The sequence below is a fragment of the Triticum aestivum genome, chromosome 3D (assembly GCF_018294505.1).
Source record: "Triticum aestivum cultivar Chinese Spring chromosome 3D, IWGSC CS RefSeq v2.1, whole genome shotgun sequence".
NCBI lineage: Eukaryota > Viridiplantae > Streptophyta > Magnoliopsida > Poales > Poaceae > Triticum > Triticum aestivum.
This window is the reverse complement of record NC_057802.1, coordinates 577856345-577881689: the sequence shown is the minus strand read 5'-3', so window position 1 is coordinate 577881689 and position 25345 is coordinate 577856345. Positions and strand designations below refer to the sequence as shown.

Sequence of the window (25345 nt, the reverse complement as noted above, 5' to 3'; positions counted from 1 at the left end):
TGGCTTCTCGCGCAGCCACGTCACCTCTATTATTATTAGCCATTGGATCAACAACGAACGCAATCAACTACGAACGCTAACTCTCGATGCGTTCCCGTGTCGAGTGCACGTGGGCTGCCCAAGCCGAGTACATGGGCTTTCAATCCCGCAAGTATTTGCCCAAGCGCAAGCCAAGTCTGTCTCAAAAAAAACTGCAGCTCAAAAAAAAAAGATCGCTCATTTTCATCGCGTGACTCTAATCGCCGCTGCTATCTCTTCCGCTGCAGCGACCGAATCTCTACCGACGCATTCATCGCCCCTCATTATCTTGCCCTCCGTTACAGGAAGAAAAGCGAGATTAAACTGCGCGGCCACCGCCTTCACGTCTACTACTAACCTGTCCATGCTACCATCCTCCCCACCATCGCCGGTCTGCCTCTGTTCGGATGCAATTCTGGGTGCTGGTAGGACGCGGTTCCGTTCGACCACCCACATCGTCGAGGAAGACACGTCGTTGCTCTGCTCCGGACCACCTCCCGCACGCCCGCCTGTCTGCCTCGCCTCGCCTCGCTTCAATGTGTCTCTGATCGTGGGAACACAGAACGGGCCGGCGGCGGGAGGAGAGGTGGGGAATCCGACTCAATTGCCAAACAGGACTTCCAAAGGGACTCCACCTTTGGGGCTAACACACCAGCTTATCAGGTGAGCATCTCCACGCTTACATTTGAATAACATCCGATCCTTGACATGCTTCTGTGTGATTGCTCATTCCGGTTCTGCCTTTCCAATCGCTTCCCAATCCATACTCTGCAGTCCGCAACATCTGTTCATCAGCTCCACACGTGTCTGACACTCCCAAGGCCAGGCTAGCAGCTCGATGTGCTTCCACATGGACTTCATGGAGATTCTGTTTCACTTGGACATAAGGTAGCATATATCATTTTAGACAATACATGAGATTTTTGATTTAATTTTCCCATTCCTCTCACACAAGTGTTTGATTGCTAATATATGTCTCTGAATTTCTCACGCCTTTTCAGCAATATTTTTGATGTGTAATGGCATCATTCCGACCAAGGGGTTGGCAAAATTCCAAGCAGGTTGTGTTATATATGTATCAAGTAATGCCTCTTTTATATATTCCAGTTTCTCTTCCGTTCTTATGTTCTATTTATTCAGCATCTGGATCCATCACATTCATTGGTTGCTGTTGTTTTGGATAACCTGATGCACCTATATCTCTTGATTTATCAGCAGGCCGCACGCCACCAGAAATCCGGCAATTTTTACTTCATCTACCAAGCGGAGGTAAGCACTCATGCATCAAACGCAAGTGTTGTTCACTTGGACGATCCATCTACCTGCCACTTTTGATTTCTCTTCAACCTTCTGATCACTAGCAATCCTACACCATAGGTAGGCACTGATGTTTACTGCTTCATTTTAGTTGATCTTCTGCTGGGATTAAATCTATCACTGTATGATGAGATAATCCATTCTAGGTTTCTATATTATAATCTGTTTGTGCTAAAAATAACATGGTTGTTTGTTTATGCTGGCAGTTACACAGTGGATTCTAGGTACTCTTTTGTATTTACCCAGATCAATATGACCACACACAACACTAACAACCGACAACTTTCTTTGCTCCTTCACGTTCGAATGACTGACGAAGATTTTCTCTATTCTGGAATCTGACTAATCTTTATCAGTGCAACCTTCAGTCACTTTCAGGTTTGCTGTTTCAACTTCTCATCCATGTTTTTAATTTCCAAATACATTGTCCATGTATCATCCCTTTGGGTATATTGTCATTACCACATATTGACAGGCCCGCCGTTGAGAGAAGACATGATAAGTGGGCGGCTTAAGTATAAATGGCATAAAAGTGAATCATATATAGCACACTTTGGACAAGTTAAGAGCACATGCCATTTTTTAATTTGAGACTATAAATACACGTTTAATATTGAAATAGAAACGATTCAGCTTCTTATACATTATCAGTTCCATCCAAGTGATATATATGAAAATTGGCGTCGTATGAAAAGGAAAGTGAGGACTTGCGTGATTGTCCCAGTTCTATAAACAGAATATCAAATGTCGATTTCGTATGAACAGAAAAGGGTTGATGGCTGCAACGAAGTCTAACAGGAATAAAATCCACATGATAAGTATCAATGCCATCGGAATATACCATATCGGAGGAACACAACATAAAATTAATTAGAGATAACTCAATGATTATATAACACTGAAGTAGAGGCCTAGAATTACATTTATTATCACTATACTACGATATGATGTTCTGGCAATAACATGGTTTATTCGTCTATGCTCGCAGGTATCAATGTGTGTAGTCTATGCATTATTTCTATCATCCCCAAATCAATATGACCGCACACAACAATGATGACTGACAACCTTGGTTGACCTTTAATCAGGAGCCCACCTATTTACCATTGCAACACTTGAACTATTTTCAGGCAGACACTTTTACCACCAGAATTAATCAAACGTACCTACGTCGTGACATACTATGTCATTCCAAAATAAAATGTACACATCACATGCATATTTTACTCCCACCTCTTACATAAATGTAATCCTACATATGTTTTGTATCTCCAACACATGGTATGGAGGGAGTACTAACACCTCACTGCAGGCTGGTCTACGTATTTCTGAACTTATTTTCCTGTTCTTTCAGAATATTGTTTCTCAATGCTATGTGATAAGATTTCTCATCTGGAATTCCCTAGATTCTATATTTTCATTCCTAGCCGTTAACTCCATGGACAATGCTACCTCCCTATATAAATCTTCAAGGAAAATTAGTGTGAGCAAAACTAAGTGCGATCTTACTATACAAAACTGCACATATGCGAGGTGGTCTCTCAATTTCACCCTCACTGTCCACTATGCTAAGAGAACTATTTGCTTTGAATTTCCTAAAAGGGGCAAGAGGCCCACCACAACGTGTCACCATGGATTTTGTTATGCTACTTACATGTAGTACATATTACGTTTTAGTTCTCATATTATTAATTCAATATTCATGCTCCATACAAAAAAGTTTCACTGAGATATTTCGCAACCGATTCCCGCAGCAACGCACGGGGCATCATCTAGTTTGGAAAGCCTTTACGCTGCATTAATCCTTCCCTAATTAGTTTCCTGAAACTGCTCAATCGGTTTCCTAAATATCTGGGATTAGTTACCCTAAATTACGTGCTTCTGTATCCCAACAAACTTGCTTCCAATGTAGCTTGATCTGTACTACATCCAACGGTCCACTACATTGTGATCCAACGGCAGCGCACTATCTGATGGAGGCTAGGAATCAGTAGTCCGATTCCTAGTGCTTCCCAATAGAAAGATGTACTCAATACATGTCCTAAGCCGCCACATCAAAATGACACTGCTGACTTCCCCGTTAATTTGTTCAAACCAGCATGAAAAATACAGCTGTTACAAAAAAGGAGTGTAGTGAAGAATGCAGGAGACCAATCTAACCAAACATCAGTACATAATAACCAATGGTTCATAAGGGCGAAATGCAGGGGGGCACCCTACAAACTTAATGGTTCTTGAGCTGACCGAAAATTAACCTGCCAGATAATCATAAGTACAAAACTCTTTCTTACAAAAAAAGAAATGGAGAAGGAAGTTCATCGTGAGCAAAATGCAGGAGGCGGTACAAAAACTTGGTGGTTATTGAATCTCACAAAAGTGATAATAGTATTCATGCATAAAAGGGTACAACCACACTGAGAGCTTCATGTCGTTGCAGAAGACAAATAAAAACACCATGGTAAATGCACTGTTCTTGAATCTCACCATCTCAATTGGAAAGAATGGAAGCATGCAACACAATATTCTAAATCTAACATATGTAGAACATGAAAACTCAGCATAAGCAATACTGAATCGACAATAGCACATGAATATTGCAAAGAGAGCTCACTTGTGAAATAGTTGCTCTTTCTGATGGTGGTCATATTTGTCGTGCTTTTTCGGACGGATCATCTTCAATTCTTGCCTTTGGATAGATGGCTTTCACCGAATGCCATACAAGCGGTTTTCTTCACTTGGCAAAAACATATGGGATCAATCACCATATCATGTATACGATAAGATTTTTTTTTTCATGCCTTTGTCACATTGATGTCTGTTGGTTCAATCATGTTTCTATTTATGGTCTCATTGAGAAACTCTATCACCGATCTCAAATAAGCTAATCTCTTGTTTTCATGATAAAAAAACATTCAGCTATCCATTTACATATCAAGTGACTTTGCTTAATCTTCTAATCTTCTAAAAACATACTTAGATATAATAACTAATCTTCTAGATGATAAGGTAGATCAAAACTGGTAGTAAAAGAAGCTTGACTCTAGATCATCCCTTTGACATAATCTACAAGTCAGGAGCTCCATTTACCATTTTTTGCTACTTTCCATGTTGTTGTTGTGTATGTGACACATCTTGCATTCTATCTCTAGTCTACTCCACCTTGCTTGAGACTAAAGATTATGTTATTGTTCTATGCTCTACCTTCACATCATTTATTATATGCAAGCATATATCCAGAAGATTACAAAATTAAGAGAGACTAGTTCATATGGAGATGGATATCTGAATGTTTTATGTATCATGTAAACGAGAAAATTGTCCCATTTGAGCTAGGAGAAGGTTACTTCAATGAGTTGATAAATAGAAGCATGATCGAACTGGTAGACATCGACTATGAAGACATCAAAAGCTTATGGTGTACATGACATGATGCTCGATCTAATATATTCGTTGCGGAGAGAAACGCTTATTGCATTGTGCAACCCAAAAGAACATGGATGGCAACAACCAAGTAACAAGACATTCTTCGCTTCCTCCACAACAATTGTGATTCTCATCTCATGCCCATGTACCTATGCACGTGAAGTTTTTTCAACAATTAGTTGGCAGGTAAGTCAACATGATGCGTATACTATTTCTAAATATAGAGAAGATATCAATGAATGAATAATGAGCTAGTTATCAAGGCAAAAACATAAGCAAACCCCAGGGGGAAAACCATCTTATACCAACCAATGTAAAGCTACAGTGTGTCATCAACGATTTGCACTTAAGGCGCAAACACCAAACCAGCAGTAAAAAACAGTGGATGGTAACAGCTAATTAACAACGTCCTCTTCATTTCTTCCGCACTAGCATCTCTTTTAAGTCCACAAAGAGCTGTAACTTTCATCCAAGACTGACCTATTTATATGAAGTTTTTGCACCGTTTAGTTGGCAAACAAATCAAGATGCATCTTTTTTTGTGTGTGGGACAAATCAAGATGCATCTGATATATGTTTCTTCATAAAGAGAGGTCAGTATTGAAGCGTGCGCTAGTTATCTGGCAGCAAATGGACTCACTGGAGCAGACCCTACAAGTAGCTTATACGACCAAACTAGCACTATAAATCTATCCTGGATAACCAACAATTTGCACTGAAGAACTGAGATGCACACACCGGCCGACCAGCACAGAAATGATTTACTTAACTAGAGTGCACGATGAAAGATCTACAGTAGAACGGAAGGAAATCAGTGGTGGACGACGAACAATCCACACTTAAGATGCACACCGCGACCCCACGATTTAGTCAGATCCCGAACGGAAGAACAAATTATGTACAAGTAGCTTTTTTTTTTTTGGGGGGGGGGGGGGGGGGGGGGGGTGTACAAGTAGCTTACACGGCCAAATTAGCACTATAAATCTATCGTGGATAACCAATAATTTGCAGCGAAGAACTGAGATGCACACACCGGCAAACCAGCACAGAAATGATTTACTTGAAGAAACTAGAGTCCACGATGAAAGATCTACTAGAACGGATGGAAATTTGTGGTGGACGACGAACAGTTTGCACTTAAGATGCACACCCTGACGCCCACGATTGTAGTCGAAGAAACTAATTTAGTCAGATCTAATGTAGAACAGAAGAACAGATTCATACCTGATATCGCTGTCTTGCGAGATCCGGGCTGGACGTGCCTCTTCGGGCCGCTGCACACACTCAGCAGCGAGCAGGTCGCCGGTGGTCGACAGGACTTACCGGACCAGGGAGGAGGCCGGGGGCCGGCGGCCGGCGGCCAGCAGAGGCCCCCTCCACGAGATCCACTCGACGGCTCTTCCCTCTCCGTACGCGGTAGATATAACATTGGGAGCAGAGGAGCTACGAACGAACACGACCGGTCATGTGCACGCAGTCACGCACACAACCGCTGCCTTGTGGTCCTCCTTACGCTATGGTCCCATGTGTCATCCGGTTACTGATAAAAACATGATGCTGTCATTTTTCTTTTGCTGATACTGTTACTTGATAACCAAAATCTAGTAGTCCTGCGTGAAACAGCTCCAAACGAGTTGACTGAATTTTGTAAGATTTTCTAACGAAACGGCGAGCGATCGAAAGAAAGACTGAAAAAGGATGACATTGTCATCTCGCCTGATCTTGGCTGCAACCTCGGACAGAGCAGGCAATGGAACTAGAATTAATGCCCTGGCACAAACCCGTGCTTGATTGCAATAAGAGGAGAGCAACCACTTAGACAGACAAGATAATGCAGCACTAGACTTAGACACAAGGACCGCCGGAGTTTGCTCTTGAGCTGGGCTTCAGGCTTTCAGCTTCAGTTAAATTACATGGTTGGCAACGTTCTCATCTGATCTCGGCTGCAGCTAGGCCGAAGCAAGCTACCGATTGCGGTGGAAATAATATAGCAGGAAGAAACGAATACGTGTAGCTTATCAATCGAGTTGCTAATAAACGGGCCTTCATGGTACACAAAAAAGATCACCTGGTTTGCTGCCCTGTGTAAGTGCAAGTAAAGGAGAGACTGACAATCGATGAATGGAGTACACCGAACCACATTCTTACCTCCAGAAATCATTGCATCTGTTCTGGGCCAATAATTCTACAGAGTAATAAATAACAGCAAGGGCACACAGTGTGTCTCAGTGGCAAATTCAAGCTACAGTTCACGATTTATTTGATCAAACCAACATGACAGATGGAAGATAAACTTCAGACCATATTACAAACTGAACTCTGACAGTATAGTTTATGAGTCTGGAATAAATATCGAGTTTTAGAAAAAGCTGTTACAAATAAAGGAGTGTAATGAACAACGCTGGATAGGAGGCAAACCATACATCATCAGTACATAATAACTAATGGTTCATCAGGGCAAAATGCAGGGGGTGCCCTACAAGCTTGATTGTTCTTGAATTGGTATAAAGAAAAGGATAACTCAAACATGACAGGCCATAATGGGGCCTTCATCTCTCCTTGGAGAAAGAAGGCGGATCAAACAGCAAGGAAAATGCAGCGTGCTTCACTGTATTGGTTGGAAAAGAAGGGACACCGGAGTTGGAGGCACGCACGATTGAGTACATGTCGACGACATCTGTTAGCTCATTCTACCTGCAATTCATGTTGAAGGAATGGCTCAGTTAAATATTTACAGAACAACAAAACAGAAGGTGTACATATATTACTACACTAGTGGATTCCTTGCTAATCAGCACTGCCATCGTTTGGCAAGCAGAGATAACAAGTGATGCTATGCATTCCTTGCTAATTAACTACTAATTTAATTAATGTAGTTAGTAGAAAGATTTGGTAAATGCTGAAACAAAGAAGATACTAATGAAACTAAGAACAGTTTGGTACCTGATTTCAAGATTTTTGAGAAATCGACCTAGCACTCCGCACCAGGAAACTGAAAAACGGAAGCAGAGGGGAATAAACACTTGGTGAGAAAACATGCTTGTACCCTTCTGTTTGATCACGTATCAAGCGAACCTCAACGCATGCTTTGCTTCCTCTGCCTGAAACGAAGAAAAGCGAGCAATGAACACATGGGAGAGGGAGAATGTACAGATGATGAGAATACATGCTTGTGCGACTTGTGTGTACCTTTTTCCTATGCGTGCGTGATGGGTCAATTAAATCTCGAGGACGGGACGGTTGGGGTGGTCTTCCACCGCGGCCCTCACAGCAGCCTTTGCTTCATCCACCTCCTGATCGTTAGCTTCTCCTTGGGAAACTGTAACAGTGACTCGCTGGAGGGAAGGAAGGTGCCTCATGCCCAAATCAATGTTTTCACGGGAGACCCACTTCGCTGGTAAAGCGAACCTAAGCTGTTTAAGCCTCGGCGCAGCTCCTCGTGGAAACATAGATGGCACGGCACCAATACCATAGAAGCGGCACTCTGTCGCACATGGGAATAATGCAACATTAGAGGAAAGGACGGGCGCTTCCACCTCATGCGCTTCTTGGAACACAGAATGATCCAGTATCTCGAGATAAACAAGAGCAGGTAGAGTCCCTAGAAATTGGATGACCTCCGGTCGCACTTCAAACAACGTTATCTCCAGATAGGAGAGGAGAGGAAGGGATGAAGGATTAATCCATGACGGCAATGTCTCGAACCAACTTTGAATTGCCGGGAAAGCCAATCTACGGAGTTGTGGAGGAGGCACCCAATCTTCGCTCAGGCAATTGATGAGTCCATCAGAGACATATACATCTAGACTGTCCAGTTTGTGTATATTACAAATGGATTCCTCCAAAGCTTTACCCAGGCTCTCATCAAAATCATCGCAGTCAAGCCGGAGCACCCTGAGCTTGGTCAGACGGCCCAATTCTTTCACAAAATCAAGGTCCACGTCAGATAACCCCAGGTCATCTAGCACTTCTAGGGATGTCAGGTTACCTATCCCAGATGACAGCTTCATATCATAATCAACATACAGGCACATTAGACGTCTTAGTTGAACAACACTCGATGGCAGTACTTTTATATTAGAACCTCTTAAGTCCAAGGTAAGCAAAAACTGCAGCTTCCCTATTTCCATGGGAAGGTCCTTAACATGAGTATCTTTTAGCCCCAAGTACCTCAAATGTAACAGATTCCCGACATACCCAACATCTGAGACATTTTTACAACCTTCTAAATCCAACACGCGCAGAACTTGAAAACTTGAAATATCCAACACTTTCCCAACAACATCACTTGTGAAAATGGTAAGAGATCTCATATGTTCCATCCTAGTGGTATCCACATCTATCTTGGTATTTTGAATGGACAATCTGCGAACCTTGATCTCTGAGTTAGGTATTTTTCTTCTGGTGTCATCTAGTATTGTGACAAAGTTTTCTTCACTTGATAATGAGCATATAAGGTCAAGCACCATGTCATGTACACGGCAACCTTCTACATTTCCTTCAACATCAATGCCTATTGGCTGGACCATACTTCTATTTACTAGCTCAGTGAAGTAACTATTACCGAGCTCATATAAGCTAGTTTCTTGTTTATCACTGTAAACAAGACCTTCGGATATCCATCTCCATATCAGTCTACCTCTCACAATCGCATGATCTTCTGGGAAGATGCTAAGATATAATAGACAAGGTTTTAGATATGAAGGTAGATCATAGTAGCTGAATAATAATATCTTTTTCATCTGCTCCAAACTGCGATCTTCTGTGAGTCCATGACCAATGGAACTGAGCAAAGCATACCATTCATCCTTTGCTTTTATCTGACCCTTATTAGCTAGAAGACTTGCTATAGTAATAATAGCTAACGGTATACCACCACATTTCTTCAAAATTTCTTCGGATACTTGCAACAATTCTCGAGGGCAGCCTTCTTCTTGTGAAAAGACTCTTTTACAGAAGAGTCTTCTTGATACATCATCAGAAAGGGGTTCCATTCTATAAATATCACCCTCAAAAGAGCAACATGCTGTAGAGACACTAACATTGCGGGTTGTCGTGATTAGTCGGCTTCCGGGGCTCTTCTTGGAGAAAGCACACTTAATTAACTCCCATGCTTTTTCATTCCATATATCATCGACTACGATGAGGTACCTTTATGAATGCATTTAATAATTAGTTAACAAATCAATACAATGAAGATAATAAAATAATATATTATTATATTAGTTTTGATAAATTACTTCTAAGCTAACTTTTACTAAATTGCATAATCAGAGACTTGTGTAACCCCCTCCCCCCAACACACACACACACACACACACACACACACACACACACACACACACATAATTGAGATCATCGATTTAGAATAAGAACTTTTCAATTACCCTAAAAATATATGCTCCCTAATTATTACGTGATATGATTTATACAATAACTATAGGAATTTACATGAAAAGTATAAATTAACAATATACTATCAAGATGCATATGCACTAGTATAAAATGGTGTCACTATTTTACTAGATGAAATGAAAATCAGTGTGTAAAAGAAGAAAAAGCACATGTACGTACCTCTTTTCATTAAGGAATTCAATTATATCTTCAATGAGATACTTTTCGTCCCTCGCTGCATTGTGTATGTTTTCGTACTTGACCTTGTCAAGTCCATAGAGAATATCCTTCAAAACCTTTTTCATTTCAGGGTTTTGCGAAACCGAGACAAAAGCACCACAATCAAATTGCACTTTGATCTTGTCGTATGCTGCTTTGGCAAGAGTTGTCTTGCCTAACCCACCAAATCCAACAATAGAGATCGTCTTCAACGGATACTTCGACCAATCATCATCTTCAATCAACATGTTGATCAACTTGTCTCGTGTTTCTTCAATGCCGACGAGCTCTGTCACATCTGTGTACAAGGCCATCATGCGAGGGTCAACACTAGTATGAGCACTAGTGTCCCGCATCTCTTGCTCGTACCTTTGACGCAGCTCGGCCAACTGCTTAGCTTGAAGAACCACTTCATCTAGAGCATCAGAGATCCGATGGAGATCCTTGCCATTCTTGAATAATCTTTTGACCTTCTTGAGTATCTTCTTGACTCTGTTCCTCGGGTTGGTGGACTCGCCATCATTCCCCACACGCACCATGAAAGCATCAACGATGTCCTCCATTTGGTAGGACAACTCCTTGACATTTCCTGCCCAGATCTTGACCCCCTCGTCAAGCTGGTCCGCAGGCACTTTTGACACCTTGCTAAGGACAACATGCATCAATTTCAGCTCTGTTACGAGAGACACGATGCCTTTCCTCACTTGTTTCTCCATGGTGAGCTCGCCGACGAGCAGCTCGGCGAGCTTCGGGAGGAGAGGGCCGATAGCCCCCATGGCAATCTCCATGTCTTGCCCTCTCTACAAGAGGTTGTGGTAGTGGTTTAGGTGGAAGAGAGGTGGAAGAGCTTGCGATTGGTACGAAGACACTCTGGGCAATGTTTGTTTCCTTCAATATATGGAAGCTCTAAGTATTTCAACCAACGTTAGGGTTTTGTAATAATTTAGGAAGGAACGGGACTTGGGTTGGGTCTCTGGACAGCCAGGTCCCATGTATCAGCTGGATATTGTAGCTAGTCGTCCGTAGTGCGAGTCTAGCAAGGCTCAGATGCGCGCTTTCGTGAGACAGGAGAATATGGCCTTGAAGATGCCGCTTGGACTACAGAGCTCCACCAACATTCCTGCGTTCACATTCTTGACGTGTTTTGGTGTCAAAGAAAACTGAGAAAGAACCCATCTGCTCCATGAAAGCAAATTTTAAGCGGTAGGACAAGCGTGGCCGGCCAACTGCTTCTTTGTCACTTGCGAAATGGTCTCCACGCTTGCGAGGATGTGATCGTTACCTCTGAGCAGACGCATTAGCCTAACTAGTTTAACAGCTCGGTTTGCATTATTATCTAGAGATAGACAGCAACCTTGGTTGGACTAATCAACCTTGGGAATTGGCACCATGCACCACCATGCGGACCTGACACGAAAATGTCATAAACTAAACTAATTTCAAGAGTGGTGAGGTGATTGATCCCGTGTCATCGCTAACTTCTATGACTATTCCGGTGTCCACTTGTGCCTTGTGGCGTGTAAGTTGAAAGGATGAGGACAGATGAGTCATTCACCTTCTTCTTTTTTAACTCGCCTCTCTCTTTGGTTAGAGGGATGCCATGAACTAGCTATAGGTACACTAATTTCAAATATTTGAAATGAGAAGCAGGCTATTTTGATTATGTCAAAAAATAAATAAAACTAGCATATCGTTATCATAACTGGCTACAAACTCGTGCATTCACATCACAATGGCGCTGCTGACATACCTTATATTTGATGAAACCAACATGATAAATATAAGGTAAAACTTCAGAGCAATTGCACAAACCGAAAGCGACATTTTAATTTTTAACTCTGGAATAAACTGAGTATGAATGATGTTACAAACAGCAATGCATCATAATTAATGGTTCACCATGAGCAAAATGCTTGGGGGACGCCCCACAAACTTTATTGTACTTGACGTGCCGGAGGCATCAAGAGAATCCAGGCATACGTGGACAGTATGCATAAAACTACGAAAGCTTTATGCCTCAGCAGAAGTAAGACCATCAAAACAACACGGGAGAAATACAGTGTTCTTGGCCGTCTTGGTGGCACTGGAAGCAGTAGAGAGAACTGTGGGCTGTCGCATGATCGACTGATTCTGTATCAGCAAAATCTATTAGCTCCTGCTACCTACAATGACATGTGGAAGCACATTGGTACAAGTACTTCAGCTAAATGTTACAAACGGAAACAGAGTTCATCCAAGCACAATGCCATGAGGAAGTACAGACATGCGAATAGCTCCCCTGACTGTTCCATAAAAAAAGCAGAGTAACAATTGAAGTGCAGAAAGCAGAGTTTGTTGCTAATCTGGAGTACGTTATACCGATGCTGTTACTGATGAACTTTTTTTTTGCCTTGGCTAATTTAGGCCACCCTATGTAAAGATAGAAGAGTGTCCATAAACAATTTCCATATTTTGATCACGAACGGGGAAGCAAAACATTCATTTCAGTTCACTCCAGGTGTATGAGCGTTCCGACGGTTGGCAATATCCTCGTCTGATCTCCTGCTGCAGCTCGGCCGAAGTAGGCTAATTATCGAGGAGGAATGGATACACCAAAAAGAAACAGGCCTTTGGTCTTCAAAGACAGTCCGGGCAATGTTTTGTTTCCATCAAGAGAAGCTGGCTAAGAGCATCTCCAGCCGCCAGAAGCTGGCTAAGAGCATCTCCAGCCGCGTCCCCAACAGGCCCCCAGACCATTTTTTCGGCGCCGGCGCCAAAAAAACGTCCTAGTCGCGCCCCCAGGATGCTGAAAAGCCCCGGTTCGGCCATTTTTTCCGCCCGGCGGTCACAGGCCGAACCCGGCGCACTGGGGGGCCATTGGGGGCTCCGGCTCAAGGGAAAAGCGCGGCTGGCCCACACCGTCAGGTGAAAAGTCAAGATTTTCTTCCCCGACTCACCTCCCACCCACCGCGCCCTCGGCCGCCACTAGCTATATCCCGGCGCCGCCCGCTGCCCTTCACCGCTAGATAGCCATTCCCCGCCGGAAAAATACCAGCGGTTCGCCGCGGCAGTCCCTCCAACAGCAGCTGGGCGTTTCCGGCCGCGGAGGGGCAGTTTAGCGGCGGGTACACGCCCACCGGGCGCAAGGTGTTCGGCGATTTGCCTGCCTCGGCGATGGACTCGGATAACGAGGAAGCGCTCGCCGCGCTGCTAGAGGAGGAAACCGAGGCCGACGTCTAGGAAGAAGAACATCTCATGGTGCTCGCCGCCCTCGCCCAGCTGCTGGCGAGCAATGAAAAGCCGCGGCGAGGTGGCTCGGCGTCGGGGCGGGTGAAAGCAAAGAACCGGCATCGTCTCGAAGGCTACTGCATGCTCTACTCCGACTACTTCGCCGATGCTCCACTTCACGGCGAGAAAACATTTCGGCGCCGTTATCGGATGAGCCGAAAGCTCTTCCTCAGGATTGTGAATTCCATCCAGGTGTTCGACAACTACTTCAAGTGCAAGATGGATTGCACCGGCAAACTTGGATTCACCTCGATCCAGAAGTGCACGACAGCGATGAGGATGCTTGCATACGGAGCTCCCGGTGATTCACTCGACGACTATGGGCGCATGGCCGAGTCCACCAGCATAGAGTGTTTCTACAAGTTCTGTCGGGCAGTGGTGGCAGTGTTTGGACCGCAATACTTGAGAACACCCAATGTGGAAGACACTGCTCGGATCCTAGCACAGAATGCAGCAAAAGGATTTCTTGGGATGCTTGGAAGCATCGACTGTATGCATTGAAAATGGAAGAATTGCCCATTTGCTTGGCAGGGGATGTACAGAGGCGCCAAAGGGGGTTGCAGTGTGGTACTTGAGGCGGTGGCCACACAGGACCTCTGGATTTGGCACTCCTTCTTTGGTATGTCAGGAACTCACAATGACATCAACGTGTTGCAGTGCTCTCCTATCTTTGCCAAGCTTGTTGAAGGTCATTCTCCTCCGGTGAACTTCGAGATCAATGGGCGGCATTACAACAAGGGGTACTATCTAGCTGATGGCATCTATCCGAGATGGTCGACATTTGTGAAGACCATCTCAAACCCTGTGGCAGGAGGCAAGAAAGCCTAGTTTGCGAAGATTTAGGATGCTTGCAGGAAGGATGTCGAGCGGGCATTTGGTGTGCTCCAATCTCGATTTGCAGTTGTCCGTTACTCCGCTCAGACCTGGTTGAAAGATCAAATGGGGGAGATCATGACTTGCTGTGTCATCTTGCACAACATGATCATCGAAAGCGAGCAAGAAGACCCCGTGTTTGACACTGAACCATACTACAGGCAAGGCCCTCTAGCCGAAGTTGATCACCAGCTACCGGCAACCTGGACTGCCTACCTCAGTATGCGTCAGGAGATCCGAGACCCACAGGTGCATCATCAGCTATAGCATGATCTGGTGGAGCACCTATGAAGGCTCAAGGGCGACGCCGGGCGCGACGTGTGATGAAATATGATTTTTTTGTTGAACTATATAATTTGTATTGAACTATTTGTGTTGTACTATTTTGTTGAAGTATTTGATTTTTCTGTGATGAAATATGTGATAAAAAATATTTAAATGTTCATAATTTAAAGCCGAGCCACGGCGAACCACGCCGAATATGGGCCTATTCTGGCCATATGGACCCTTTATTCGCCGAAAGTGGGCCGAAAAATGGGCCAATTTCAACGCCTGGGGGCGACGGTTGGGCGCTAAACCGCCCCCAGCGCGGATTTAGCGCCGGCTTGCCCCAGGGGGGGATTTTTATGCGTCCTGGGGGGGCCAACGGCTGGAGATGCTCTAAGTATTGAAAACCAACGTTGGGGAGTAATAATGTAGTGAGGAATGGGAATTGGATGATAGGACGATCAGGCGCATAAAAGAAAGGTGCATAGACTTGCTGTCATGTGGGTCTCAGGACTACCAGGTCCCATGCATCAGCTGGTTGTTGTACTTGTACCTAGTCGCCCACAATGTTAGTCTGTCAAGGCTGAGATGCTTTCTGCAGACGGGGGAATAAGGCCTTGGAGATGCCGCTTGGACTGCGGTGGTCGGGTTAAGCTAATTAACCAATCTCCTTTTCGTTAAAGGAAACTGAGAAAGAACCCACCTGCTCCCTCATACTATGTGCGCCTGACGCGCTAATCATTCATACTCATGCAAAGTTTAGGCGTTATGATAAGCAGGGCCGGCCAACTGCTTCTTTGGCACTTGCGAAATGGTCTCGATGCTTGCGATGATGTGATCGATACCTTTGAGCAGACGCGTTAGATTAACTAGTTTAACAGCTCAGTTTGCATTATCTACAGACATACAACTACGATTGATTGGACTAACCAACCTTGGCAATTGGCACCATGCACCACCATACAAACCTGACACGAAAATGTCATAGACTAAACTAATTTCAAGAGTGTCATCGCTAGCTTCTATGACTATTTCCGTGCCCACTTGTGGCGTGTCAAGTTGAAAGGATGAGGATGGATGAGTCATCCACCTTCTTTTTTTTAATTCGCCTCTCTCTTTGGTTAGAGGGATGCTATGAAATAGCTATAGGTACGCTGATTTCAGAAATGTAGTATATTCCAAATGAGAAGTAGGCTATTTTGATTCTTCAAAATAAAAAGAACTAGCGTCCCGTAACCATAACTAGCTACAAACTCATGCATTCACATCGAAGCGACACCGTATATTTGATCAAACCAACATGATAAATACAAGGTAAAACTTCAAATAATTGTGCAAACTGAAAACGACATTTTAATTTAGAACTGGAATAAACACGAGTCAGAATGCTGTTAAAAAGAACACAGTATAACGAAGAATGAAAGGAGGCAAAGTAGCCAGCGGTGCATCATAATTAATGGTTCTCCATGGGCAAAATGCAGGGGGGGGGATCGAACGCCCCACAAACTTCATTGTTCTTGAGTTGCCGAAAGCATGAAGATAATTCAGACATAAGTGGACGATGAGAGCTTTATGCCACTGCAGGAGTAAGACAATCAAACGGTACCAGAGAAATAGAGTTTTCTTGACCGTCTTGGTTGCAATGGAAGCAGAAGACTGAGCTGTAGCCTTCACAGGATCGATCTGTGTACATGTCAACGAAATTTGTTAGCTCCTGCTAACTACAATGCCATGTGGAAGCACATTCATACTAGTGGTTCAGCTAAATGTTGCCCAAGAGAACAGAGTTCATCCAAGTACAGAAGGTGCATGCATATCATTTGTAGATTGTTCATCTTGATCACGTCATACCTAATCTTTTGGTGGACAGAAACAACAATAATACAACACCAGTAATCTCACACATTATTTTTAAAACATATTTATTTTCTTGAATATTTGCCTAATTATTCATACAAATTAAATTAATGGACAAAGTTGCTTACCGTTTGGTGTGCAAAATACAAATGCTATCTGTGTCCATCATATTGAGAATGGGAGTAAATAGTTAGTGAGCTCAATGGTGTGTGTGTGTGTGTGTGTGTGTTATTGATTAGCAATTAGCTACAAAACCATGCATTCAAATTTGAAACGACACTGCTGACATACATTTATTTGATCAATCCAACTTGATGAACACAAGGTAAAACTTCAGAATAATAATTGTACAAACTGAAAGCGGTATTTCAGTTTACAACTATGGAAGTCTGAATGCTGTTACAAACAAAGCAGTGGAATGGAGAATGAAAAGCAAACCAGGCAAATAATTAATGGTTCATCATGCGCAAAATGCATGTGGCCCTCACTACAAACTTTATTGTTCTTTAAATGCCAGAACCAAGAAGAAAATTCAGACATAAGTGGACAGTATGCACAAGAGCCTTACGTCGCTGCACAGGATGATCAAACGGCAACAGAAATACAGTGCTATTGACCGTCTTGGTTGGATTGGTACCAGCCATGGGATGTTGGAAGCTTTCGCATGATCGATTGAATCCATGTCGATCAAATCTGTTAGCTCCTGCTACCTACAATGCAATGTGGAAGCACATTCAGACAAGTGGTTCAGTTAAATGTTGTACAACAAAACAGAGTTCATCCAAGTACAGAAAGGGCATACATATTATTTTCATTGTTAATATTCATCACATAATATTGTGCTGGATAGTAACAACACGTAGTGCTATGTGAAATCAAACGTTCAGAACCAAGGAGAAATTCTTGATATTTCTTGGTACTTAAAATAGGAAGGTAGGGCAAAAAGAAAAAAAGAGTTCATCCAAGCATACAGAAGGGCATAGATAGTACAAGGAAAAATGAACTCAGTTCATCCAACTACCTAGAAGGGAATATAACTAGTGAATTACTCCGTATTTGCTAATCTAGGAAAGGTCATGCTTAATCTTTTGGCAGGCAAAAACAAAAAAATATTATTTTTAGACAGTAGTAATGGACTGATCGAACTAGCTAGCTACAGAAAATAGGCTAAAGGAAAATGGTTACATAGCGTATAGTTTGGTGGTAGTGTGCTACTAACTGATTTGATGAATCGATCCCTCGACCTGAAATTGGAAACAATGGCAGAAATGAACACCGAATACATAACAGTAGGTGAACGAAAAACAATGTATGTATAACAGAGGTGTGGCGAACCTCATCACATGCAGCCTTGGCAACATCCTCCCCCTGAATTTGATAAACAAAAGAGAGAGGAATGGATTGAACATTTGGGACTTGTGAACACAGAAATGTGAATACGTGCATGCTGCGTGGAGGTGGAGTAGGTGTACCTTTCCCGGTGTGCCAACATTACCAACTGCACAAACTAAGTTGCACGCCGTTGGGATGGTCCTCCGTGGCGACCCTCACCGCAGCATCTGCTTCCTCCAGCTCGACGTCAGTTGCTTTTTCACACAGAAGCCCAATCTGAACATACTTCAGGGAAGGGAGGTGTCCCATGCCGAAATCAAAGTCACCACGGGAGATCCACACAGCCGGGAAGCCAAAGCAGAGGAGTTTAACCTTTGGCATAGCTTCCTGTGGAAATATAGATGGCACTGCGGCGATACCAATGAAGCGGCACTCCGTCGCGCATGGGAATGCATCAGCGGTGACGACTGACATTTCCACTGCAGGCCCCCCTGAGAATATAGTACTGCGCACCAAGGAGAGAGAGCGCAGAGCGGGCAACAACCCGAGGAGCCGAATGTCGTCCGGTCGCACTTCCTCCACCCATATTTCCAGGTAAGAAAGTAAAGGAAGCGTTGAAGGGTTAATCCATGTTGGCAGAGTCTGGAATGAGCAGGTGGTTCCCTGAAACTACAATCTATGGAGCTGTGGGGGAGGAACCCAGCCTTCACGCATGAGATCGACATGTCGACCGCCATCTGCACAAATATCTAGATTTTGTATTCAGTGCAGGTTACTTAGGGACTCAACCAAAGTTTTATCAGTGATGTCATTGATACATCTCCATTTAAACCGGAGCACACTCAACTTGGTCAGTTGGCCCAACTCTTTTGCAGTGTCTTGATTAAAATTGCCTGAAGATAACTGGCCTACCAGCAGTTCGTCTAGCACTTCTAGGGACTTGAGGCTACCCATTCCGGATGGCATCTTCATGTCCTCATGAACGTACAAGCAAATCAAATGTCGTAGACGAACAATACTCAACGGTAGTTCTTTTATACCACGAGCTCGTCTCAAGTCCAGTGTCTGCAGAAATTGCAACTTCCCTATTTCCACTGGAAGCTCATTAACATGTGCATGTATCAGCCGTAGGTACTTCAAGTGTAATAAATTCTTCATATACCCAGGATCTGAAATAGTACAACCTTCTAAATCCAACACACGCAGAACTTCAAAACTGCAGATATTCAGCTGTACTTTGTCAATTATACCATGTGTGAAAAAAGTAAGAGATCTCACTTGTTTCATGCTGGTGGTAGAAATATCCATCTTGCCATTTTGGATGGATAATCTGCGAACCTTACTTTGCAAGTTAGACACTTTTCTCATAGTACCATCAAGAATAGTGACAAAGTTTTCTTCAGTGGACAAGGTACGTATGAGATCAAGTACCATGTCATGTACCCGGCAAGCTTCTACCCTTTCTTCATCATCAATGCCTATGGGCTGTATCATACTTCTATTTATTAGCTCATTGAAATAATTGTTTCCGAGCTCATATAAGCTAGTTTCTTGTTTTTCACTATGAACAAAGCCTTCGGCTATCCACCTCCATATCAAGTCAACTCTTAAGACCTTGAAATTTTCCGGAAATATGCTTAAATATAATAAACAAGGCTTCAGATGAGATGGCAGATCATAATAGCTAAACAATAGTATCTTTTTCATCTCCTCCACATTGTGATCTTCTGTAAGTCCATGACCGATGGAATTGAGCAAATCATACCACTGATCTTTTGCTTTTGTTTGATGATTACTTGCTAGAAGACTTGCTATGGTAATAATGGCTAATGGTATACCACCACATTTCTTTAAGATGTCTTCGGATACTTGCACCAGTTCATGAGGACACCCCCTCTCATTAGAGAATACTATCTTATAGAAGAGCCTTCTAGAGATGTCATCAGCAAGAAATTCCATTCTGAAAATATCATCACTAGAAGAGCAGCATGCTTCAGATACACTAACAATGCGAGTAGTCGTGATTATTCGACTTCCAAGACTATTCTTGGGGAAAGCACACTTGATTAAACGCCACACTTTTTCATCCCATATGTCATCGATTACGATGATGTACCTGCTTAAACGTTTCAGATAGTAAGTTAATAGATCAATCAGGGTATATCTAAGTCTGTCTTGGTAAAAAGGACTTATGCGATGATGTGTTATTGAGGCGAAAATGCACTGGAGAAAAATTCATGAATTTATATGAACACTGTAAATCTAGTGGATGACTAACAATGTGGTACAAAGATGTTTATACAACAGTTCAAAAACAGTATCATGGTTGTACTATGTGAAAAGACAAATTGATCAATGACAAAGAAAAAGCAGTTGGCATACCTCTTGTTGGCAAGGAATTCATTATTGCTCTTAATAAATTTGGTCTTGCTCTTAAGAAATTCACTGAGTTCATCGATAAGCTGTTTTTCATCCCTTATTGCACTATGAATGCATGAATACTTCTTCTTGTCTAACTCATAGAGAATATCCTTGAAGACTTTCTTCATGTCGGGATTCTGAGAAACTGAAACAAAGGCCCCACAATCAAAATGTACTTTGATCTTATCATACACCACTTTCGCAAGAGAATCCAACAACAGATACCGTCTTTATTGGACTCTTCAACCAATCATCACCCCCAGTCAACATGTTAATCAACTTGTCTTGTGCTTATTTGATCCCAACAAGCTCTGTCACATCTGTGTATAGAGCCAACACACGAGGGTCAATGCCAGCACCAGCACTGGTGTCCCGCATCTCTTGCTCATATCTTTTGCGCTGCTCAGCCAACTGCTTAGCTTGACCCATCACCACTTCTAGAGAGTCAGATATCCGATGCAGATCCCTTCCGTTCTTGAATAATTTGATGATCTTCTTGATCAACTTCTTGATTCTATTCTGGTTGACAGGCTCACCGTCATCTTCCACATGCACCATCATGGTGTCAACGATGTCCTCCATTTGGTAGGACAACTCGACATTTTCGGCCCATATCTTGACCCCCTCATCAAGCTGCTCTTGCGGGACTTTTGCCACCTTGCGGAGGGCAGCGTGCATCAAGGTTAGCTCTATGACAAGAGACTCCATACCTTTCCTCACGCGCTTCTCCAGGGTGAACTCACCAGCGAGCAGGCCGCCAAGCTTCGTAAGGAGAGGCCTTATGGCCACCATGGCGATCTCCATGGCTAAGGTAGCTTGACCTCTCTACACACTGTTGTGGTGGTATTTTGGGTGTAAGGGAGTTGGCAGTGTGCAATCTTGGTTTCCTTGCAGATAAGCTAGCTAGGAAAGTAGGAAGAAACCAACAGTGACCATTAGTGTGTGCGTCATTGTCTTGTGCAAAAGAAAAAAAAAATAGAGATAGCCCTCCTCAGTATGCATTGTTTAAGCAACAACTCAATGTGGCCATGTTTAAGCAACAACTCAATGCATTGACTCCAGGACAAACACGGCTAGTTGGCTGGACCAATCAACGTCGGCACCACCGGCGAACCAACCACACACCGCCATGCGTATGGAGAGGGAAAAAAGGAAAATGACAAATTTAAACGCATTTAAAAAATGGTTCTAACTGCAAAGAGCAATGGGCACCAGCTGCGACTAACCGATTAGCTGACTAATTTGCTGATTGTGTACCTGGTCATCATAAAAGCATGTGCCATGCAAATGAGTACATTTTCACGAGAGTAAAAGAAATCAGAGTATTGTCACAGAGAGTGTTGAGTGAGAGAGACATTAGTGTGAACTTATACAGCTTTTTGTTTGCACACCGCATTGTTTGCTAAGCCAAATCATTTACCTCCAGAAATTGTTGCATCAGTTCAGGCTAATAGCACTGCCCCATTTATTCAATCAAGTTTCAATTAACGTGACAAATACAAGGCCACAAATAAAACAAATAGTAACCCATACAGATAAAAGATGAAATTTCAGATGATTGTACAAACTGAAGAACCATAGTTTCATACCATGATTCTGGAAACTGCTAGGAGAAAGAGACGCAATGGATAATCAAAGTCATCAAACCAGGCAACAGTGCATCAAAATTACATACTCTGCCTTACAAAACGAATAAATGGAAAAGTTGACATATTCTGCCTTACAAAAGAAACAAATGCAAAAGGAAGTTCATCATAAGCAAAATACAAGAGGCACAGCAGAAACTGAATGTTCCTTCAATCTGCAGAAGTGATAATAGAATTCAGGAATAAGTGGGAACAATCACAATGAGAGCTTCATGTCGAAGAAGATTCAAAACGCCAAGGCAAATTAACCAGCCAGCAGTACATCATAATTACACACTTCCTTACAACACAAAGAAATGGAAAAATAAGTTCATAAGAAGCTAAACACAGGAGGCGGCGCTGAAACTTGACGGTTCTTGAGTCGATAGAAGAGAATTCAGGCATAGGAGGATGCAATCACAAGGAGAGCTTCATGTACTTGCAGAAGAAAGACAAATCAAAACACCAAGACAAATGCAGTGTTCTCCAAGTTTCAGGAGCCTCCATTGACAAGAAACATACAACACAGTATTCTAAATCCAACACAGGTACTCGACATAAGCAGCACTATCAGCAATAGCACATATAGATTTATTGTAAGATACCTCACTTGTGGCATTGCTGCTTCTGATGGTGGTCATATCCGACATGCTCTTTTGGATGAATAATCTTCAAGTCTTGCCTTTGTATAAACCACTCTCACTCAGTGCCATGCAAGTGGTTCTCTTCACTTGGCAAAAATATATGGGATCAATCATCATACCATGAATACGATAAGATGTTTCCATGCCTTCATCAACATTGATGTCTATTGGTTGAACCATACTTCTATTTATGATCTCATTGAGTAAATCTATCACTGAGCTCAAATAGGCTAATCTCTTGTTTTCAATGAGAAATAAAGCACTCGGTTACCCATTTACATATCAAGTGACCTTGCTTAATCTTCTACAAATATACTTAGATAGATATAATAACTAATCCTATAGACGACAAGGTAGATCAGAATAGTATTAAAAGAAGCTTGACTCTAGATCATCCCTTTGACATAATCTACGAATCAAGAGCTTCTTTTACTATTTATTTGCTATAGTTCATATTGCTGTTATGTGTGGCTCCTATTGTGCTTTATCTCTAGTCTATCCCAACTTGCTTAAGACTAAAGATTGTGTTGTTTTTATCATCTACCTTCACATCATTTATTATATGTAAATCATTCTTTTAGAAGATTACAAAATTAAGAGAGACCAGCTGATATTGAGATGGATAGCCGAAGGATTTGTGTATCATGTAAATGATAAGTTGGCCCATTTGAGCTAGGAGAGGGTTACTTCAGTGAGCTTGTAAACAGAAGCATGATCCAACCGGTAGGCATCAAATGATGAGAAGAACAAAAGCTTATCGTGTCCATGACATGATTCTTGATCTAATATATTCGTTGCGGAGAGATTTCTATCAGGGTTAACCAACGCAGTTAAAGTGCTGAGATGCACACACGAGCTGGCCAGCAGAGAAATAGTAGGCACGCATGATTTAGTTGAAGAAACAGTAAACGATGAAGGATATAGAGCGGAAGCAAATCTGTGGTGGACGATCAACAGCTTCCTAGTCGAAGAAACTGATTTAGTCGGATCGAGAACAGAGGAACGGATTTATACCTCATCTGCCCTGCAAGATCCGACGCCTTCCCCTGCAGGCGCCTCTTCAGGCCGCTGTACATACTCACCGGCGAGCAGGTCGCCGGTGGCCGGCAGGATGAACGAACCCTGGGCCCTGGGGCCGCCGGGGGCCGGCGGTCGGCGGAGCCCCCCCTGCGAGATCCACTCCACGGTTACCCCTCTCCTCTCTCTCTCGCTCTCTCTGACTCTGCGCATCTCGGCGTCGCCAAACGCGGATAGAATAATCCTCGGGAGCAGAGGACCTACCATGTGCCCGCACAGAGCCGCTGCCCTGTGGTCCTCCTCAAGGTATGGTCCCACGTGTCATCCAGCTGCAGTACCGTGTAGTACAAGAAAAAGTGAACAACTACGTTGAATTCGAGGTCTCAGGGCGCAACATATTATTTTCTTTTTTTAGAACATGCCATATTATTTGCTGATGCTGTTACCGATAAACAACAGTCAAAGATAGATAGAAGAGTCCATTATAAACCAGTTCATATTTCGATCGTTACAGCTCCGTTCAAACGGGTTGACTGAATTTGGTAACGTTTGAGCTAGGGGCTTCAGGCTTTCAGCTTCAGTCACATTTCTTGTCCAAACAACGAGCGATCGAAAGTTCGAAACATAGACTGAAAAGTGATGGCATTATCCTCTTGGCTGCACCTCGGACAGAGCAGGCTATGGGAGTAGAATTAATTCAGCACGAACTACGTGATTGCAACAATAGGACAGCAGGCCAGATCAACCAAGGACGAGGGACCGGGCAACATAACAAGACACTCTCCTGGCATCCTTTGATGTCAACTTTAAACCCAGTTGCTAATAATTAGACGGGTCGCCACACCGTATGTGTTAGCCAGGTGACTTGGTCACCGCAGTTTCCCCACGACTCCCGCACGATCTCGTGCACGTACTAGTTCTGGTTGGGCCTCGCCCCCCTATATGTAATCCGCTGTGTATTCTGTAAGTCATCAAGGAAAGAACTCAAATCAGTTTTCAGTATGATCCGCTTCACCGCAGCAGAAACAGCATCATATGATTTACTAGAAATCACTAATTCTTACCTCCAAGAGCCATTGCATCAGTTCAGGGCAACAGTTCTACAGGGTAAAGCACACCCAAGGACACAGTTCAGATGCATTAGCATGCCCCATTTGCACTCGAAGAGAAAGGTGATGATACATCCGGCTGTTTGTGCACCGAAACAACACCCCTGACTTCCCTGTTTGTTTGATGAAACTTGGACCAGCATGACAAATGCAAGGAGATGGAGTCCAGAAGATCTAACCAACTGAATGTTCACTAGTCTAGTCGAATAAGAAAGAGTCTGTAAAGGCTATGAAGAAAGCAGCGCATTGATATCAAGGCGCAGCCGGCCGTATACCTACGACGTAGGTGTATATCCTGTTGGCTCGGAAAACGTGAAGCGCGTCCTGGACCCATCGACCGCATTCCGGGGGCGACCGAAGGCATTCACAATCACACACACAGAGCATGCACCTGATCGAGCTGGATGTGCCGGAATTTTTTTTTCCTCTTGGCATGATGAAGTGTGTGAGCGGATGAATCTTAATTCCTGACCATAAATGTTGATTTCAGGGGTAGGCAAAAGTAACTAGACAACGCCCAGGAATTAGTAACCCAGAGTATGAAATGGTACAAAAGGCACTA

The 25345-nt window shown here is 43.2% G+C and overlaps 2 protein-coding genes and 2 long non-coding RNA genes across 6 annotated transcripts; 1 reads left to right on the top strand and 3 right to left on the bottom strand.

Annotated features, from left to right (window-relative positions):
- Positions 1-206: 206 nt before the first annotated feature.
- LOC123080629 (uncharacterized) lies at positions 207-1436 on the top strand. The gene is made up of 3 exons (XR_006438502.1): positions 207-681; positions 793-906; positions 1020-1436. It is a non-coding gene; the product is annotated as an uncharacterized lncRNA (long non-coding RNA).
- A 2236-nt stretch (positions 1437-3672) lies between these two features.
- LOC123080628 (uncharacterized) lies at positions 3673-6549 on the bottom strand. Its single transcript, XR_006438501.1, has 2 exons — positions 5983-6549; positions 3673-4907 (listed from the first exon to the last, which is right to left on the bottom strand). It is a non-coding gene; the product is annotated as an uncharacterized lncRNA (long non-coding RNA).
- A 493-nt stretch (positions 6550-7042) lies between these two features.
- LOC123080627 (disease resistance protein RGA5) lies at positions 7043-11275 on the bottom strand. Its single transcript, XM_044503557.1, has 4 exons — positions 10333-11275; positions 7948-9909; positions 7702-7859; positions 7043-7452 (listed from the first exon to the last, which is right to left on the bottom strand). Exons 1-2 carry the CDS (start codon positions 11157-11159, stop codon positions 7977-7979), a joined length of 2760 nt encoding a protein of 919 aa, XP_044359492.1. The 5' UTR covers positions 11160-11275; the 3' UTR covers positions 7043-7452; positions 7702-7859; positions 7948-7976.
- A 4764-nt stretch (positions 11276-16039) lies between these two features.
- On the bottom strand, positions 16040-23942 carry LOC123080625 (uncharacterized). Of its 3 annotated transcripts, XR_006438500.1 has the most exons (5): positions 20350-23928; positions 18108-20083; positions 17971-18003; positions 17204-17879; positions 16040-16461 (listed from the first exon to the last, which is right to left on the bottom strand). XR_006438500.1 is itself a non-coding variant. In XM_044503555.1 (3 exons), exons 1-3 carry the CDS (start codon positions 23939-23941, stop codon positions 16349-16351), a joined length of 525 nt encoding a protein of 174 aa, XP_044359490.1. In that variant the 5' UTR covers position 23942; the 3' UTR covers positions 16040-16348. The 3 variants fall into 3 exon arrangements, 2 of the variants coding, with proteins under 2 accessions (XP_044359490.1, XP_044359491.1); XM_044503555.1 differs by lacking the exons at positions 17971-18003; positions 18108-20083 and having other exon boundaries at positions 17204-17345; positions 23672-23942; XM_044503556.1 differs by lacking the exons at positions 16040-16461; positions 17204-17879; positions 17971-18003; positions 18108-20083 and having other exon boundaries at positions 22239-22451; positions 23672-23942.
- Positions 23943-25345: the final 1403 nt, after the last annotated feature.